Source organism: Hirundo rustica, chromosome 2 (assembly GCF_015227805.2).
Source record: "Hirundo rustica isolate bHirRus1 chromosome 2, bHirRus1.pri.v3, whole genome shotgun sequence".
Taxonomy (NCBI): Eukaryota; Metazoa; Chordata; class Aves; order Passeriformes; family Hirundinidae; genus Hirundo; species Hirundo rustica.
Window position 1 is genome coordinate 17,548,282 of NC_053451.1, and position 18,648 is coordinate 17,566,929.

The 18,648-nt window shown below is 44.7% G+C and overlaps 1 protein-coding gene across 1 annotated transcript in view; it reads right to left on the bottom strand.

Annotated features, from left to right (window-relative positions):
• CD96 (CD96 molecule) overlaps positions 1-16,660 on the bottom strand; it is a 28,651-nt gene extending 11,991 nt beyond the window's left edge. Inside the window, exons 1-3 of the mRNA XM_040056395.1 lie at positions 16,565-16,660; positions 13,222-13,647; positions 2,590-2,645 (exon numbers count right to left, since the gene is read on the bottom strand). Of these exons, the coding sequence (XP_039912329.1) occupies positions 2,590-2,645; positions 13,222-13,647; positions 16,565-16,622 (540 nt within the window). The 5' untranslated portion in view covers positions 16,623-16,660. The remainder of the gene's footprint in view (positions 1-2,589; positions 2,646-13,221; positions 13,648-16,564) is intronic.
• Positions 16,661-18,648: the final 1,988 nt, after the last annotated feature.

Here is an 18,648-nt window from a genome sequence, read left to right on the forward strand (position 1 = left end):
AGGGTTAACTGAGAGGAAAGCTGCACAGAGAGGGGTACAAAGAATTTCTTTTGCCAGAAATTACACAGGAGGGACACAAGAAACTATGCTAAGAATTACAGGAAAGGGACAGGAGGATACCTCTGCCAGGATTTGTTAAAGGAAAAGGGAGATGGAGAACCCAGAGAACCAAATGATTACATCAGATCGATATCTCATCCGTCTCCTCCCGACATTGACATCTCTACACAGCACCTGGACACAGCAATCAAGGACATTGTCTTCCAGAGCAAATCCATTCAGACACACCAGAACCCTAACATGAATATCTAATGAGGCTGCCTCGGAAGAGGGAATCTCGGAGTCCCGATTTTCTCTCAGCGATCCAGTGTATAAAAAGAGACTGCTCCAAGCCAGCAATGTGAACTTGGGGGGTGACATACTGACTGAGTGTGTTACCGTGTTCACCCAGCACCGATCCCGGGCTCGACGCTGTCCTTTTAATTGTGGCTTTCAGAGACTGTCATTTTGTCTCTCAATAAAATTCTAAAATTTTGATTTATAGAATTTGGTCTATCGTATTTATTACATATGTATGTATGTATGTATGTATGTTAGGTGAGCCTCTGACATTTCCCTCCTGGCTGCCAGCTTCCAAACTCCTGTATGGACAATGCTCGTTTACTCACAGTCCTGCTCTGGAAGCAAGCACTTGCTTCCTCTTTATTGTGTTTCTTTCCCACTCCCCTCCTTTTTCTTACTGCAGACACTGTTGGATGAGAGCCCATGGACAGCCCTGTTGCCCTGGGTGTCAGGACGCCAACCCCCTCCAGTCCTGTGCTGTGGCTGGAGATATGTGCAGTGACCCCTGCTCTCCTGGTCCCAGCAACAAACACTCACATGGAAAAACACTGGAACTGGTAATGGGCACAGTGTGTGTGAGGAGAATGAGACAGTTTCTGATCGCCACGTTAATCCTTTCTTCATTAGACAGATAAGGAGACAATTCCCATGAAAAAGACTGCCTAGCCCAATGATCTGTTGAATATACAAAATTGAATAATTTTGTAGCAGACACATTATGTAAGAGATTTCCAGAAATCACAAGGAATTGGATACTTTAGATGCAGTAGTCCTGGTTCTATGCCAGTTGTTCCAAAGATCTGTGTTTGTGCTCTGTTTAATTTCTAGGCAAACAATAGATGGGCAGGACCTCAAAATCAAGGCTAGATGAGGGGTCGGGTACTAGCAGGGTGAGAGGTCTCATCCTCATGCTGCCTGGACTTCCCCAAGTATGTGTATTTAGCAGGTTATGACACTGCTCAGTACTAAACACTGTTATAAGAGAAATAGCCTTGTTCTTTTCAGCAGAAGAACAAAGCATGTGCTACTCACGGAGCACAAATTTCTCTTGCTCCCTCATTCAAAGAAAGTGCTTCCCACATTTAGCTGAAAACAAGCTTGATGTATTGAAGCCAGCAGAAGTCAATCATGCAGTACGAAGTCTGGAAATATCAGGTTAAAACTCTTTCCCTGCCATGCAAACAGCACCTGAGCTTATAGTGTATTTGCTTTCTCCTATTTTCCTCTTCATTATTCCCTTATTTTTCAGGCCCTTTTAGGTCATAATGCTTTATAAATTCTTCTTGCAAAGAAATACTAACCTGATATCCTCACTAGATTTAAGCCCTGCAAAGAAAGTCAGAAAAGAAAAGTAAAGAAGTTGGTGTTTGTTGGGAGGTGAGGAACAGACAGAGGCTCCTGGGGGAGTTTCTATTGCCCAGTCCTGTTGTAGCAGCACCCCTCGCTCTGTTCAACAGGACAGTGCAGACAAAATCCCGCAATGTCCAACACCACACCCAGAAATAGGTCACCAGGAAAATGATACTAGTTTGCAGAACCAACTGACTCACGGATTGTGTGAAGTGGGTGGTTATGGACAGTACAAGGTTCTGCCTGCCTACAGGCTCTGTTTCCAAGGAAAACCTATTTGATTTGAGATACCTGCAGATCAAAAGCTTTAACTTGGAGAGATGGAACAGGAAGCAAAGCGCCATAGCTAATGGCCAGAGAGGCTTACTAGTCAGTCATATGAGCCATAAACATGTTTTATGCCAGAGGTGGCCAGTGCAGTTGAATAGACTTTTAGGTTTTGCCATCACCAAAACTAAAACAGAGGCTTGTTGTGCTCCCAAATACTCTCACAGTGGTGCTGCTCTTCTGGACTCATTCTGGGTGGTACAGCAGAGGAAAAGAATCTGCCGTCATCGGTGATTTTGGTGGGGAAAGCCTTCAGGGTGTTGTTCAAACCCAGGAGGACTCTTTGCCCGAGCAGCATGCTGCTGTTCCCATACACAGCAGGGCAGGAGGGCTCCTTGGTCACAAGTCCTTAGCGAGCTCTGGTTTCTGCTCGCTGCTGTGGGCGTGGGGGTGGCTCAGAGGGAAGGGCACGAGCACCTCACGTTAACTCAATGCCTTGCCCGCTGCTCTGTGAGCTCAGGCGTTTGGAGGTGCCTCCTGTGCCTGACCCATCTCAGCCTGCCCGGCCCTGCTGGGGCAGCACGGGGGCAGTCACAGGCACCAATCACTCTTCACTCCAAAACTGCTCACCTTCTGCGAGGTGCTGGCTGAGCCCTCCTGCAGGCTAATGAAGATCTCGGGGTACGCTGGAAAACAAACATAAACGTATTCGTGAAATGGACACTTTGCAGATCACAATAAGAGCTTCTACTAACACTTGACCACCTTGTTTCATAAGAAACGTGGAAATTGTGATATATGTCCTAAAGTTAATTCGTGTTAAATGTTATAATATGTAATTCATTCTCTGTAAGATTTAAGTTTTATTTCTAATCGAGTATACCGTGGGTTAACTGGGACTGAGACAGCACGAAGGGGGACACAAGGAATTCTTTTGCTAGAGATAGCAAGGGAGGGACATGAGAAAAGTATGCCAAGAATTACATGAAAAGGGACACAAGATTAGAGGAGAACAAAACCACGGAAGAGGTAGATGGAGAACCCGGAGAACCGAATGATTACATCAGATCGATATCTTATCCGTCCCCGCCCGACATTGACATCTCTACACTGTATCCGGACACAGCAATCAATACATTGTTCTCCTGAGAAGATCCTTTCAACCCCACCAGAACCCGACCATGAATATCTAATGAAGCTGTCTCGGAAGGGGGAGTCTCGGAGTCCCGATTTTCCCTCAGCAAACCAGTGTATAAAAATGGACCGCCTCAGACCAAAAATGTGAACTTGGGGGGTGACATACTGTCAGAGTGTGTTACCGTGTTCACCCAGTGCCGAAACCCCGGGGTTCAACGCTGTCCTTTTAATTGTGGCTATCGGAGACTGTTATTTTGTCTCAAAATAAAATTCTAAATTTTGATTTACTGAATTTGGTCTATCACATTTATTACAAAATTAAATCCTACCTCCAGCCACACATCAAGCAAGATAAAAGTGTGCCCAGCTGCAATTTGAGGTCAAGGAAGTGGTTTACAAGGCTGTACCAGCAGCTATAGCCACAGGATCCAGGACGCATTTCACCAAATGGGCTCGGGTGGCTTTGCCGGGGAAACAAACTGAATCCATCCTGCAGCCACAGCTCCGGCAGCACTGCCACCCTTCCCGGGCCTCATGAAATCAAACACACCCCAGCTGCTGGTTCCTCTGTGTGCTTGCCAAAGGTCTCTCTGAAGGCTTTAGCCATCCCCCGGAATGTTGATTGGTTTTGGGTGCCAGCTGCAGAGCAGAGGGCGCAGATGGCCGCATCCACCGGAAACAAAAAAAACTGTTCTCTTCTGTTCTTGCAGCTTTTTGGTTCTGGGCACACCTGGCTGCATTAATTAAAGCTGTCAGGTACCGTAAGCCTCCCTAAACAACATTTCTAAGTTAGCCATTGGGATGTCTGGTTTGGAGCAATATAGACTGACTTGTTAAGTAAGGACTCTGAGAACTGTGTTAATATATAACAAATCTAAAAAGCCTCAGATAAATTTGGCTTCTGGCCCTTTCTGAGCCCTGATACTGGACTGGATACAGGTGCTCTCCCTGAATTACTTAGGAGATCCAATATTCTTTATCTTTCCAATTTAAACCTCATTTTAATCTCTACCATTAAAATAATTTTCTCTTTGTCTTACCCTGTTAATTGATATAGGACCACCTCAGTTAATTACATTCCCCCCTGAGGTGAACTGTTCAGGTTTCCTGTTGTTTTATATAGCTAATACATCAAGGACTTTCCTGACTTTATTTTTAATTTCCATTTTTCTGCCTGATGTTACTGATGGATTCTGCCTGGGCATGACTTACATTTAATTATCATGGCCTTATGGTTTTCTGGATTTATAGTACTTTTTTTGAGTGGAATTTCCCATTTTTTAAAATCTCTTCTGGGTTTTGGTTTTTCTTCTGGTTTTTTTTTGGATGGTGGGGTGGGGCAGGAGTTGTAGATTCTTCCTATCAGGAAATGAGTGTACTAAGATTTCATTCTTTCTTCTTTGCCAAAACTATACAGATGGTAGTGGAGCTGGCAGAAGACAAACAGGCTTTTTCAGATACAGGGAAAAGTCTGGTAAACTGGACCCTCCAGTCGCTGCAGAAATTAGCTGGGAGGCTAAATGATGTCAATGATGTCTGGTCTAGTGCATGCTCTTTTTTTTTTTTTTTTTTTTTTTTTTTTTTTTTTTTTTTTTTTTTTTTTTTTTTTTTTAAGGAATGGTTATGCTTTTCCACACCCGTATTGAGCGCTGTCCTCTGCTTTCTCAGAAGACGTGTTTGCTGGGTAGCTGTTCTGGCAGGGAAGCTCTCACACATAGCTCTGAATAGTCTAATAGATCTTTTCCAATTAACATCTCAGCCCCTGTTAACACCTTGACGTTCATTTGTCTTGCTGGGATATTTACCAATGTTTTTGATCTAGCAGAAATACAATATTTAGTTCAGTAGTTTCTGCTGCTGAGCTTTTACAAAAAGGAGAAATCGATATTTGGCAAAGTTAGACATGAAAAGGCCATACCTTTTCACAGAAACTTCTATCTAAAAGAATTCTATTCTGGAAGAGAAATATTTTAAAGTATTTCAATCCAAAAGCACACCCTCTTAAAAAAAAAGCTGTCTTGATTGAATGCCTGCTTTTACCAAACATACTAAGACTCTCAACTTCCTTGAGAAACCTTTTCATGTCTTCTCCATGCTCTCCATTCCAATTCTCAGCCCCTCTTGAGCCACCTCAAACAGCTGGGAGGGAGCACTGCTTGGCAGCCCTCGGACTTGGCCTGTCTCTGCTGTGTTTATCCCCAGAGGGATCCTGCATGGGGAGTTTCCCACAGGCACCTTCTTCTCCTCCTGTCCTTTACAGCTCTGTGCTGCAATAGATGCCTGCCCTCCCTGCCCCGCTCTTAAGGGATTCAATCGTGTGAGTGTTTGGGTGACAGGGGAGATGCTGGCTCGCCAAGATGGAAAACCTCCCCAGGGCTCAGCTGGCCTTTTTTTCCCTAGCTGTGTCCTTGCTAATGGCCAGGATGACAGATATAACCAACATAAGGTGCTGTTGGCTTTGTATACATACGCTGTCTTCAGGTTCTGTCCTGCCCATTTGAGGCTGGAACTGCCTGACTGCCAGAACACAAATATTCATTCCTTTATTCTCTGGTCAGCACAAGGAGCGAGAGAGGTGCTGCCATCTGAAAGGGCTCCTTGTGCCCAGATGTCACCTAGAGAGTGCTGGATTATCCCGGGCAGTGTTTCCGCCAGTGCTGCACAGGGCTGTGGGTTGGCTCGGGGCAGGCTCTGAGCCCTCTGCTCCTGGTCTCTTCTCCTGCTTCAGCACTAGAGAGTAAATGGAGAAAGGCTGGGATGGTGCAATCATGAGTGGCATGATTTCAGCAAATGGTGACAGACGAGAGTGAGACAGGATGCTGCTGTGTATTATTTGGGTTTATATTGTATTTCATTTTTATATTGGGTTTTTGTAATGGTTTCTTCTGTACCCCGCTGTTCCCCTGGAAAATGTATCATCCCGAAGTTCGGCCCTGCTACTTTTCCCCACCCATTCTCCCACACTGGAATGTAATCCAACTCTGTTCCACTCCCACCTTATCCCTGATTGGGTAGTGGCTTGTCCCCACCTCTAGCCCCTTACCCCTCCAGGATGAGCAGGATGAGCAGGTGGAAAAGTCTTTTGATGAGGATGAGCAGGATGAGCGGGTGGAAAAGTCTTTTGGCTGGGGGACAGGGAGTGGGTTCCTGACCCTGCAGGGGCAGGACCACAGGGGAAAGAGTGAATAAAGTCCTGATTCCCCTCGGTTCAAGTGCAGACCTTTCCTTTTGCCATTGGTGGGCGTCTGCTCTCTCTAAAGGAAAAGGTTCACAGCCACTCTGGGATCTTTGGGGCCCTGAGGAAAAATCCTTCCAACTGTGGTTTGTCTCTCAAGCTAGCCAAGGCAAAAACGGAGCTGGAGGGGGGTGCGCTCCAAGAAAAAGAGACACCACAGGATGCAAAATATTTCACCTGCAAAACTCAGACAAGGGTCAGGAGCACAAAAGCACACTTCCTCCGAGTGGTGGACTTTACTTACCTGAGGTTGGACATTCCTCAGCACCCACTGCCAACCTCAGGGCTCTCATGGAGCACCTGCACTCAGCTCTGCCCTTGGGACCCTTGCAAGAGAGGCTGGTGGCATAGCACCCTGCTCCAAAGCCAGCTAGCACTTCCTGGGAAGTGCAGACTGTTCACCACCAAGGGCCACAGCTGCTTTCTCTAGTTTGCCTCTCTGCGCTGCTGTACTGATATTTTGATGTGGGTTCAAGCACAGCTAAGCACACATCTCACAGTAATTCTGAGAAAAGCCAAATAAAGCAACCTCTTAGTAAGAGACACGCAGATCTGGGCAAGAACATCAGCAGTGATGGAAGAGAGTTCAAGTATATTAGTATCCTTGAATGATTACCCAGGTAACACTGTTGCTATTTGAGAAAAGTTGATTTTAAAAAGTGTCTGAATCACGCAAACCCAAGAGGAGGTTTCAGATCGTTAACTTCTATTTTTATTCCTTTTACATCAGTGACCAACAGCCCCCAGACACATTTTAGTTCTTTTCAGCTGCTCCGTGTTGAACCTTTTTTCGAATTCAGAGCATCAGCCTCGAATGGCCATGCCATCCTCAAACTGTGGGCTTCCTTGGATGATCAGTTATAGTCAAGGGATTGTTGACAGGCCCAGTGTTAAACACTCGTTTACTTTCTGAGCTTTGGAAATATGTTTTCCAGACCAACTTTTCTCTAAACAGAAAATAAAGCCTTGTTTTCAAGTGGGCAGCAATTTTCTGAGTCAGTTGTACCTTAGTGATTGTAGAGCAGTTCCTAAGCCACTTGAAAGGGAACAAGACAAGTAACTAAAGATGGGGAAGGCTTAAAAAATGAAATGCCAGCCCACATGTTTGCAGTACACAGGCTCTGCCACTCCTGATCAATTTGAGACCCCCATCCTCATTGGCAGCAGTTTAATGTCACATGCCTTTGAAGATGTGATTTTGGGAACTACAACTGTAGTTCCAAATTGCTTACTAAATTTTGGCCATGATTTACTAACCACAGACAGCACAGCTATTGGGAAGCAGAGATCTTGATGACCAGCATGCCTCCCTGCAAACCACAAAATGCCAACGTTAGCCTACATCAGGGTAAGATTCTTACCATGTGTATGACAATGAGATTGATATATGTGCAATGAATCTACTATTTTTTTTTCTGCCAGAAACTGAAGGGATGACTCAAATTCTTCTAAGAACTCTAGGGTTATTTACTAACGTTTTATGCTGTTGCAGCTGAAAAAAACAACAAGGTAAATACGTTTATATTTAAAAAAACCCAGTATCTGTCAAAAGTTATTGGCTTCAGAACCAGACAGGGATGTCACCTTTCCAAGTGCAAGGCAGCTGGCACAAGCCCCTTACCAAATACTCTCACAGTGGTGCTGCTCTTCTGGACTCTCTCCGGGTGGTACAGCACGTGGCAGGAAAAGACTCTGCCATCATCAGTGATTTTGGTGGGGAAAACCTTTAGGGTGTTGTTCAAACCCAGGAGGACTCTTTGCCCGAGCAGCATGCTGCTGTTCCCATACACAGCAGGACAGGAGGGCTCCTTGGTCACAAGTTCCTCTTTCCTCCCATTTTCACCCTGTGTATAGAAAAACCCACAAAATTGTCTGGACACACACACACAAACATTTTTTTTGTAAGCCAGCCTTATTCCCACTATGAAAGCTTCCCTTGCACATTGTGTAGCAGTAAGTGGACATCTGCAATATTTGGGGTTTTTTTTTTCCAAATATATTCTCTCTCAGAACTTCAGTACCAAGAGCAGTCTTCATCTTGACAATAAAATATGGAATAAATAGCTGTCTCGTGAGTCCTGATCTCTGTAGCCTGCAGAGAGAGCAACAGAGGTGCTTTCTCACTGCAGCAGTCTTTAAGTTATGCCGAACATCCCATACATATTAAACACGACTGAAATTTCAAGGAAAACTTTGCTCTTTCAGAATTTTAAGTATAAAAAACCTGATAATAACAACTAAAATTTATCTCTCTTATTGTCCATGTGGTAGCCACCCTTGGCTATAAGTACAGCCAGCATGTGCTGGACATCTGTGCCTCAGCACATATCTGCAAGCTTTACTCCGATGCATGGTGACCCACATATATAATTGTGCTGACCTTTGGGTTTTGTGTTTTTTTTTTTTCCTTTCCTCTGCTACTTTGTAGAGTGAACTGGCAAAACTGATGCAGTAAAGGTAAGGGTGTTCCCTACAAAGATTTGAAATTTTAATATTAAGAATGGCCTGCATAAGAGAGAGCTAAATAGATAATGAACCAAGACAGAAGGTGGAAAAACCTAAACTATTTTAGAGTCACCTTTAAGGAAATCCTCAATGGTTACAGCTTCTCAGTGACAATGTATATGAATGAACAAAGCACAAGGATGCTGCTCACTGGTACTTATCTCTGCACGCTGAAATGAATGCTAAAAGGTTACATTAAAACATGCACATAAATATTTATCCAGAAAGTGAGATAAAGTACAAAAAAATACAGCAAGCTCCATATCTGACAGAAAATTGCTTAAAAATAGTTTTTCATGTGGTTGGCTTGATAATTGGGTTTGCATGTCTTCAGTGGCATCTGTGACACCGAGGTTCACAAAACCAAAACCATTAGCCAGTACCTTTCTTTTCCATGTCAGAGCAGCCTGATATCTCACTGTCCTACACAGTAACCATGTATTTTTCAAATACTAAAGTTTCACTACAGAAAAACTCACTGGAAATCCAACACTATAAATGTTTTAGTTTTATTATATTAGCCACTTTCCCTACACCTGCCCTGTATGTGTTCCTGAAAAATTCAAAGCAATTAAGATGGAATTTATCCTCTTTGTTTCTTTAACAGCTATTATTTGCAGTGTATAGTTTGCAACCCTATGGTTATACTTTTCCCCTTTATTATCACAGTTCAATATGACTGATAAGTTTTTTAGCAGATTCTGCAGTCAGGGCGGAGTAGAGTAGAACATTTTCGTTTCAAACTGCAAAAAATACCCTGTAGTTCTTTCTGAACTTTATATCTGAGATGAGGAATACTTACCACTAGCCATTTCAAAGGATAAGTGGACAAATTTTCTGAGGTCACATCCTCAAGGCATGGAATTTCTAAAGTCTGCTTTAACCACACTTTCTTCAGGTAGTGCCTCTCCTCTTTTATCATTGGAACAACAACAACAACAACAACAACAAAACCCAAGAAGGAAAATCAGAAACATGATGTTCATTGTGGTTTGAAAACCAGTACTGACTAGTCTTCTATTCAAGGATCAGGCACTTTTTCATTTAGAAGGGGATTGCAATTTTCAACCATTAACCCCAGACACATTTTTTTAAGTGAAAGCCCTGCATGTGATTCTAGTTGCAGTTTCATGACTCAATTTACAGCATTACCTGAATTTTTTGGCAATTCTTAAAAAAGCTTTTCTTAACTGCAGGATCACGGTGTCTCCTTTTGGAGCTGAGAATAATTTGAAGCTTCAATTTTTATCTTACAATTTTTTTTTTTCTGTGGCAATAAACCTTCACATCAATTTTGTGCACTTCTATTTCCTTTTCTCCGAAGATATCTGCAGACCTGCTTTTCACTTAGCAAGCTATTTAGCCTGTCAGTTAGGTTAAGATTAACCCTGTTTTTCAGTGTAAGTGCTCTTTTTGTTATTCTCCAGCCTGCCCACTACCACAAGACTTGTCCCTCTTTCCTTTCTCACCCGTTTCAAAAGCCCTTTCACCGTCTCCTACCCTATTCTCAACCCAAGGCTCCATCCAGCTGTGGAGGCTGCGCAGAGTGGTGCAGTGAACAGTGGTCCAGATGTTGGGACTGTGAGCGCGCACGTGTGTACCTAAGCAGGAAGAGCAGTGGCCATGGGTGGGTGATGCTGTGAGTGCCACGGTCGGCACTGGCCTCTCTGAGCCTTGGCCACGGGGCCGGCAGGGCTCTGGTGCATCCTGCCCTCCTCCCTGCCCTCAGACCTGCCTCCCCTCTCCCTTGGAGGCAAGGCGGCAGCACACACCGCAGGGAAGCGCCTCAGGTCTGCTCCCCTGGTAGCTCTGGCTTGTTGAGATAGAACAGACATGTATTTCACTTGTTTCTTATCTTGCGGGGAATGAGAATATCCAGCTGTCCCAGGCTGCCATGTGTTTGTCAGTGGGGACTTTCTAGTGACTGACCTCCTTTGTACCTGGCACCCAAGCCCAGAGCAATGGTGCCAGCACACAGCCTGTGCCACAGAGGAGTGAAGAAAGGCACTGCCCTGAGCTGTGCCTGGGACAGCCAGCAGCAGAAGCAGCTTCTCTCCACTGTCCCCGAGGGTGAAGAATCTGAGGAGCCAGCCCTCGCAGCAGGACACAGAGTACAGAAGCCTTAACAGGGCTGGAGAGTGCAGAGAGGATAATGAAAGGACAAAGCAAGTAAATATATAGTTTCTCCAGGAACAAAACTGTACAGAAGATTTTGCTGGGACAAACCACCATGCAAAAATGCTGTGCAAAACACAACAAGCATGGAGACGAGTAGTAACCTCAGGAGTTCCGTCTGGAAAAAGCTTCTGCCTACTCTCACAGTCACATGTTCCAGTGGCTTGCTTCCCCCTCCCATCTCTGACTCCCATTTCCATTAACAGCCTGCTGGCTGAAGTTCTCTGTGTGTGTCTATGTCTGTCTGTTTGTCTGCCTGTCCCATGAAGGCCTGCTGCTCTGTGAGCTTTTTACAAGCTGACTGCATCTGAATTCTCTTCACTTTGATGTAAATGAAAACTACTTCATAATAGACTATCACCTTTTTCCATCCCACTCATAGGCTGGAGTAAGGGTTTTTTTGCCTTCTTTCTAGTCAAAGAGGTTCATTGCAAAAGATCTGGTTACCTTAAAACACAAACCTGCAACAGGTAGCAAACTCAATTTTTTAGTTCTCTCTAGCAAGCAGTCATCAGTAGCGCAGCTTGCTACATCTTGTAGTTACTGAAAAAAGCCACAATGATGCTGATACGAACAAGAGCTGCCCACATTGTACACAGCAATAACAGCATTGAACCTGTCTGTATCAAGCAAGGGCAAGAGAAAAGAAGCACAGTTTATCACAGTTACTGTGCCGAGGAAGAGACAGAGAAACTTTGCATGAAGACCAGGAGCATGGGAAGGTTTCACAGAGTTACCAACACAGTTTGTACCTCACTACACTCCCCTTAATCCCTCTGCCCTGTGTAGCACAGGGAAATTCCAAAAGGGTAGCCTACCACAACACACCCCATACAGCAGGTAGAGTGGCAGCTTCAGCTCTGGCACGATAATTCAGCATGTACTGTTTAAACACACCCATCCTCTGTTAGCTGGGCAGAGGTGCTGGCTCTCACTTTGCCTCTGTTGAGTTCATCAGGGCAGGCAGGTGCTGCAGGCTTGTCCCAGATGTGTCTCCAGGATAACAGCACCAAAATGCTTGGAACCACTGCCATGCAGGGGCCATCAGTGTAAAACACCCCTGAGTATGAGTTTTGCACAACACCTCCTCTTGCTACTGGAGCAACGTGGTCCAGCGGGGGCTACCAGCCTGGCCTTGTGATGTAGGTAAAAGGGCAATGGGAGCACACCAAAACACCCCTAAAATAACCTGAATTCACCCTGCTCCTAACTCTTGAATGTCTGCTGTATCTATGGACCTGGGCACGTTGGCCTTGCAGCAGCTATGAACTGAAACAGAGCCCATTTTGTTGTATTTGCTTTAATCCTTCTTGAGTTGTTAGCAGAAACCTGGGGATGAAAGAGGTTCCTGGGCTCATCAAATTCAGTTCCCCAAGTGCACAACAAGAAGCTTGCTGAACACCCCTGCCAAGTTCCATCTTCACAGCAGTTTGGGCTTTTGCCCTCACTGCTGACACTAAGTAGATGTTCCCAAACTTGCTACACTGACAGTTGCCACTGTTGTTTAATTTGTTGTCAAATCCATTCTCTTCTGATTTAAAGAAATTTGTTCCTTTACCAGGATAATTTTAGTATTTTCCCTGGAGTTCACACTCTCCCCTGAGGCTTACTTACTGAGAGCAGTCATGCTGCTTTCCAGCTTCCTTTTGCCTGACAGAAGCAGCCAAATCTCCGTTCCTGAGATTCTCCTAAGCAATTCCCTGCTTTACTCCAGTGTGTTTTTGGTGGTGGGGGCATACATCCTTCCATGGAGCTAGCACCCAGCATGCTCTGCAGATGCCAGACCTCAGCCTCAATCAGACAAGGCTTTTCTCTTTCTGGTGCCCAGTGCTGCATGCCCACAGCAGCAGCACAACATGGTTGAAGATCCAACATCCTTAGTCCAGCCATATCCTGAGCTGCTCATCCAGTGTCCTCCACAAGGTTTCTCCAAAATGAAAATGCCGAAAATGCCACTTCATCACCTTTTTTTTTTTTTTTTACTTTACTATCTAACTTTTTATTCCACCAAACAAATAAGGTTTCCTAATCATGGGCTGGACAAAACAGCTGAAGAGTGCCCGGTAAATAGGAAACTGTATAAGCAACATTCAGTGACATCACTGTAAATCCCAAACAAGTCACCATCACCAACCAAGAGGTGTTCATCCATCCTGATATTTACCCCCATCCCATTAGGAAACAGCAAAACCTCATTTGCAGTCACTTACCTTCTGCCTTGACAGTAAGTTGAATTTTTGCAGCCTTTGTCCCATATGGGTAAGTAGCAAAAGCGCATTCGTACTTCCCACTAAGGGACACGGTAACATTTTTCAGATGCAGAGCCCACCAATTGCATTCAGACGTGGCATTTGGATTGGTGGAACACAAGGACACTGTGTCATCCCCACTGCAGCACCTCCTTGTGCTGAAGGACACTGAAAACTTGTAAGGAGCCTCAGAAAACTTGAAGTAATGGGTGCCGTAGGTGGGGTGATACACAGCGATTTTGGTAGACGGGCTGCCATCAATCTTGGACCACTGGGTCTGTATGATGTGGGTGGTGAGCAGTTTTGGGAACACGCACATCAGGGTCACGTCAGTACCAGGTACAGCATGGACCACTTCTGCCGGGGTAATGACATCTGCAGTCTGACCTGAAAAACAAACAGGATCATTTTCAGTGTAAGCAATGTCTAAACAAAGCTTTTCCTAATCCATCTTTGACATGATTTGGTGCCTTAGCCACAGACAACTACGAAGACTCTACAACTGTAACCACAGGATTCCCAGCAAGAAGCTTTACAGCAAATCTCCAGCGGTACAGACTGCAGAGAGGAAACTGGGAGAGCAAATGCATGTGTGTCTGGAAGAGGCCAGGGAGGTCCTGTCACACTTGTGGGAGAGAAATGAGAGCTCTAGGGTCCTCTGTGAAAATGAAAATCTTTCAAGTAATATAAATAAAGCAGAAGGCTGAGTGCAGTTATTCCCCTGTTCTTTTTGCAAGAACAAATGAGCTATCCCCACTGGCTAATTCCCTGCACCATCCTCCTGCCCACTGCCTTTGTGGCTTCAGCAGAAAAAGCTGTTCTCTGTTGTTATTAAACAGCTCCTGCATGTCCAAAACAAGTGTCTGTCTCAGTGTCAGAGAGAGAGCTGCTCTGGTGTGTGTGGTTTCTTCCTCAATTAATTTCATAAAGCAGGTGGCAGTCCTTAGTGTGCCGTATAAAGGAGTAATGGATCGATGAAATGAAGGGGCTTTCAGCAGGAGCCTGTACCACTCGGTTTAGCTGCTGTTGTAGTAGAATTGATTTATATCCCTTTCTCCCTCCTGTGAGTAAGTTTTGCAGTCCCCAAACCCCTGAGTGCAGGGCACTGACAAACTCAAGGAGATGAAGAATTTATGGAGGGGGTTGTTGCAGTGAGACGAGTCATCAGTCACTCCCATAGAGCCGTACACGAAGAGTCTCTTTTCCAAAAGTATGTGCGGGTGCACGGTAAAAAAAATGAGGTTTGCATTTGTTTTTAGGTACAGACTTGTTACCCCACATTTACATTCCATTTTTCCCTCCCTGTGTATCGTAACATCCCTGTATATTTGCTTTGGGAATTTGCCCCGCAGTCCTGCCAGCTGCAAGTACCCACTGCTCACCTTCTTGAAGAAGCCGGCACCGATTCCTTTGCTTTGACCTTTGCTCTGCTGTGTGGTACCCGGCTCTGGGGCACCTCAGCCAGGCCAGGGCTCGGGAATCCTCAGCTGTGCTGCAGTGTGCCCCAGCTCAGCCAGGAAGGAGCCAGGCAGGAGCCCTGTGCACCCTCAGCTCTGGCTTGACAGGGAAAAGGCAGAAGGGCAAAGTGACACTTCCCCGCAGAGCTGGCTCCGATTCGGTACCTGTCCACTGAAAGGGTGACATGGACACTCGGAGACTGGATGTGTGGAGGACAGAGCTACTGAATGGCCAACATTAATTTCTGCCGCTTCATTGCTGCACATGTTCTGCTCAGCTTTTACTTTTATTCTAAAAGATGTGATGGTGTAAGAGGGTAAATAAAAATAAGCCTGAATGACAAGTCTCACAGCCTTGTGCTGTGAGAAAAATTACTAAAACTTGTCAGTCCAAGGAGCTTATTATAGGAAATGCTCTCTGATTTCACCACAAGTTTTGCATCAGTAAAATTTAAGGAAAAAGCAATTAGGAATCTTGCAATGAGATTATCAAGCAAAAGACACACAGCATTTTTTCTCTAATATTTATGCTGATGCTATCTTAGGTCTAAGGATCATATAAAGAATGCCTATGAAGAATCACTTGAGTAATTCATATTAAGTTGAAAAAGTTATATATGTAGAAACAACATTTTAATTTGCATTACTTCTTAGTATCTTAGCACATTAGATTATTTTAACTGCAAACATTTTGTGCAAAAATTTTCTTAACTTTTTGCCAGGATGTCAATATAAGTAATCTCATTTTATGTCAACTTTATTTTTCAAAATCAGATGGTGTCCATTAGTGCATACCTGTGCTCCAGCTGAAATTTCTTAGAATAACTCACAGATATTTAGGTGTCTGATTTCCACAAAGGGCATAGAGGCCTCCACTTTCATCTCTGAGTAACTTCAATGAGGATTTCATCCTCAGGGGTGGGGAGGAGGTGGGGGGAGAACCCCCAATTCTTATTTTTCTGTAATTGCTATTTCTTTCTTACATGTGCATATTTTGAGGCTTCTGTTCCTTTCTTTGCACTTGAGATTTTTTATTTTCTATGAATACACATATGAATTATTTTTATTTTCAGAACCAGTTTGCCTCAGTGATGTAGAAAAAAAAAAAACAACCTATGCCAGATTGTGAGATGCATCCTTCCATGCTAGTCAAATACATGCAGTTTTCCCCTTCTTAACTGGAAAATTGTGTATCCTATGAAATTGTTCTTCCTAGCTGGTAATAAGTATTCCTGCATTCCATGCAATCGGAATTTTGAATGGGTGGGGGTTTGTGAACATCATACTTTTTCTTCGTTTTCATCAGATTGCTTTTGGTTTAAATTCCCTCTAACAAAGGCGCAGCCCTCCTTTTCTGAGTGTTTTACTCCAACGATAAACTTGTTCCTCAAGATGTTAGCACAAGGGGCTAGGCAGAGAAGAGGCAGGGAAGAATCTGTTTAAGGGGTTGCACCTGTACAATTTACTCTTGAGGTGTTTCAATTCTTCCTCTTTCTGCATACACAGGTATGTAAGACAGAGACAGAGAGATATTTTTTATTTTCCTATTGAAAACAGTTTTCCTTCTGGCCCATTTGAGAGGAGCACACATTGCCCTAACTTCAAGTGAGCTCATCCCAGTGATTATTCTGGCGGGTTAGGCGTATTGAATTGTGTAATCTGCTAGTCAGCCCAAGCCATTTACTCCTTACTAGCTGCACATTATATCTGGGGTTATTAGAAGCTTGTCAGGAAATAGGAAATCATCGCCAGTAGCTACAGCTCACCCTAGTGAGACCCACTAATCCCACTGAGCCTGCCCCTCACCACCCTCCATCATAAACTGAGCGTCCCCCTAACACTCTTACCTGTGACATTGGGCACTGAGAGCAAACAAAGGAGAGAGAAGAGCCACCTTGCTTTCATCTTCACTTGGTGAAGTTCTGGTGGATATGTAGCTGTCTTGGTGCTGCCTCAGAAAAGGAAGTTGAAGTGGCCTGCCCCGTGCAGACAGGCAGGTGTGCAGCACAGTCACATGGCATGACTTACAAAGAAATGCTTCATTAAACTGAAACCCCCAGTTTCCTGCCAGAGTGATAAAAGAAGTACATCCTGTGAAACCTTTAAGACAAAAACATTGTCTACATTTTAGCCCATGATGAAAACCAATTATTTTTCCTTTGTCTTTTACACACTCTCAAAAACAAATCAGGTACCTAAGTCTGAATATAAAACATTTGGGGATACGGTTTAGGGGTGATTATGGTGGTCCAGGTTAGCTGCTGGAATTGCTCTCGGAGGTCTCTTCCAACCCTGATGATTCTATATGTTCTGTGTACTATATGGTAGATAGCATACAAAAAAGCTGATTTTCTTTCTTTCTTATTTTCCTTCGTGTGCTAGTGTCTTGGTTTGAAAGACAGGTATCTTCTAGGGAGGGCTGGGGCCTCTTTAGAAATGGGGAATTCCAATCCCTTCCCTTGAAGTTATTATAATTTAGAAAATTAAAGGGGATTTTCAGTCAGAGCTATGGGGAAAGGGATAACAGTTCTTTACTAATAAGTATAACAAGGCAAACAAACCACAACTACAGCAATAATAATAAACAGAACCAGGAACCTCAAGGGGCTTTGTTTCACAAAAGCCCAGGGCAGTCTGATCCCTTGGGACCCTGAGATCACCACGCTGGAACAGTGGAAACTCCCGGGCTGGTGGATGGAACATCAGGATGTCCCCAGCAGGCAGGGGTGATGTCCCGGCAGGCAAAGTGAGCAGTGCTGAAGAAGCCGCGATGGCTGGACAGGGCTGGCCCAGCTCCAGCAGGGCAGGCGAGGAGCTCTGAGTTCCTGGGCACACAAGAGGATGATGGATGGTGGTGGAATTCCCAGGACCGGACCCTCCGTTAACAGCGGACTCTTCACACAGCCAGCAGCCACCCGACCGTCCTCTCCAATGCCCAGTGAAGGAAGAAGAAACCCAACTTGCCCCAGCCCTGTCCTTTTTCCCTCCCCCAAGCTTCATGTGATCATCTCCCTCCCTGCCACATCTTTTTGTGTGGGTCAAGCACCATCTAAGTATCAGCACTTTGTTTCCTAGTAATTTATGGGGACAAACTCTTTAAGACAAAAAGGAACAAATCTAATCCCCAACAGCTAATCTCACATATACTATTTCTATACTCTCTAGACTCAGTATCTTTAAAAAACACAGCAAAATATCAAAAACAATCTCCAGAAATTAAAACAGATTGAAGTAAAAGTTTCTACATTCACTTTTCTCCCTCCTTTTTCTACCTAAGAAGAACATGAATTATTTTCCACAGTTTGATGAATTCCAGTATCACCTGTGCCCCTTGGTGTGGTTAATCCCTGCACTGTTCTTCAGCTGTCAGTTTTGGCAATGGCATCACCCTCAGGCAGAGGAGCGTGGTTCCTGGCATTCGTGCCACCTGTCTTTATTGCAGGTCACCTGTCCATCCTTCTGAGCTGTCCTGGAAGCACGCTGCATTCCCGTGAGCTACGCACACACCTGCCAGCAAAGCATCTCATCGCAGGCAAGTCGTGCAAATTTGCTGCTGCTGGCAGCTTTTCAGAAAGAAACAGGTTTGAGTCTTGCTTGTCATAGCTCTTTCACCCGAGCCAAAAAGAGTGGGGCAGGGCACCTGCCATGGACAGCGTGGATACGTGTTATGTGCTGGCTCTTCATGGTGTGGATGTTTGGCAGTACGGATGGGCAGGACGCTTGTTGCCTCTGATAGCTCCATCCTCGGGGACCCAAGGCCAACACACCAGTTGGACCTTGGGACAGAGCCCATTCCTCAGGGAAGAGAAAGCAAGTGCACCTCTTTAAACAGGCACCTCTCTCTGCTAGCAGCGCCCTCCCTCAGGAGGGAGTCCTTGACTGAGCTGAGTCCTGACATGTCTTTTCCTGACTGCCAACTTTTGCTAACCAT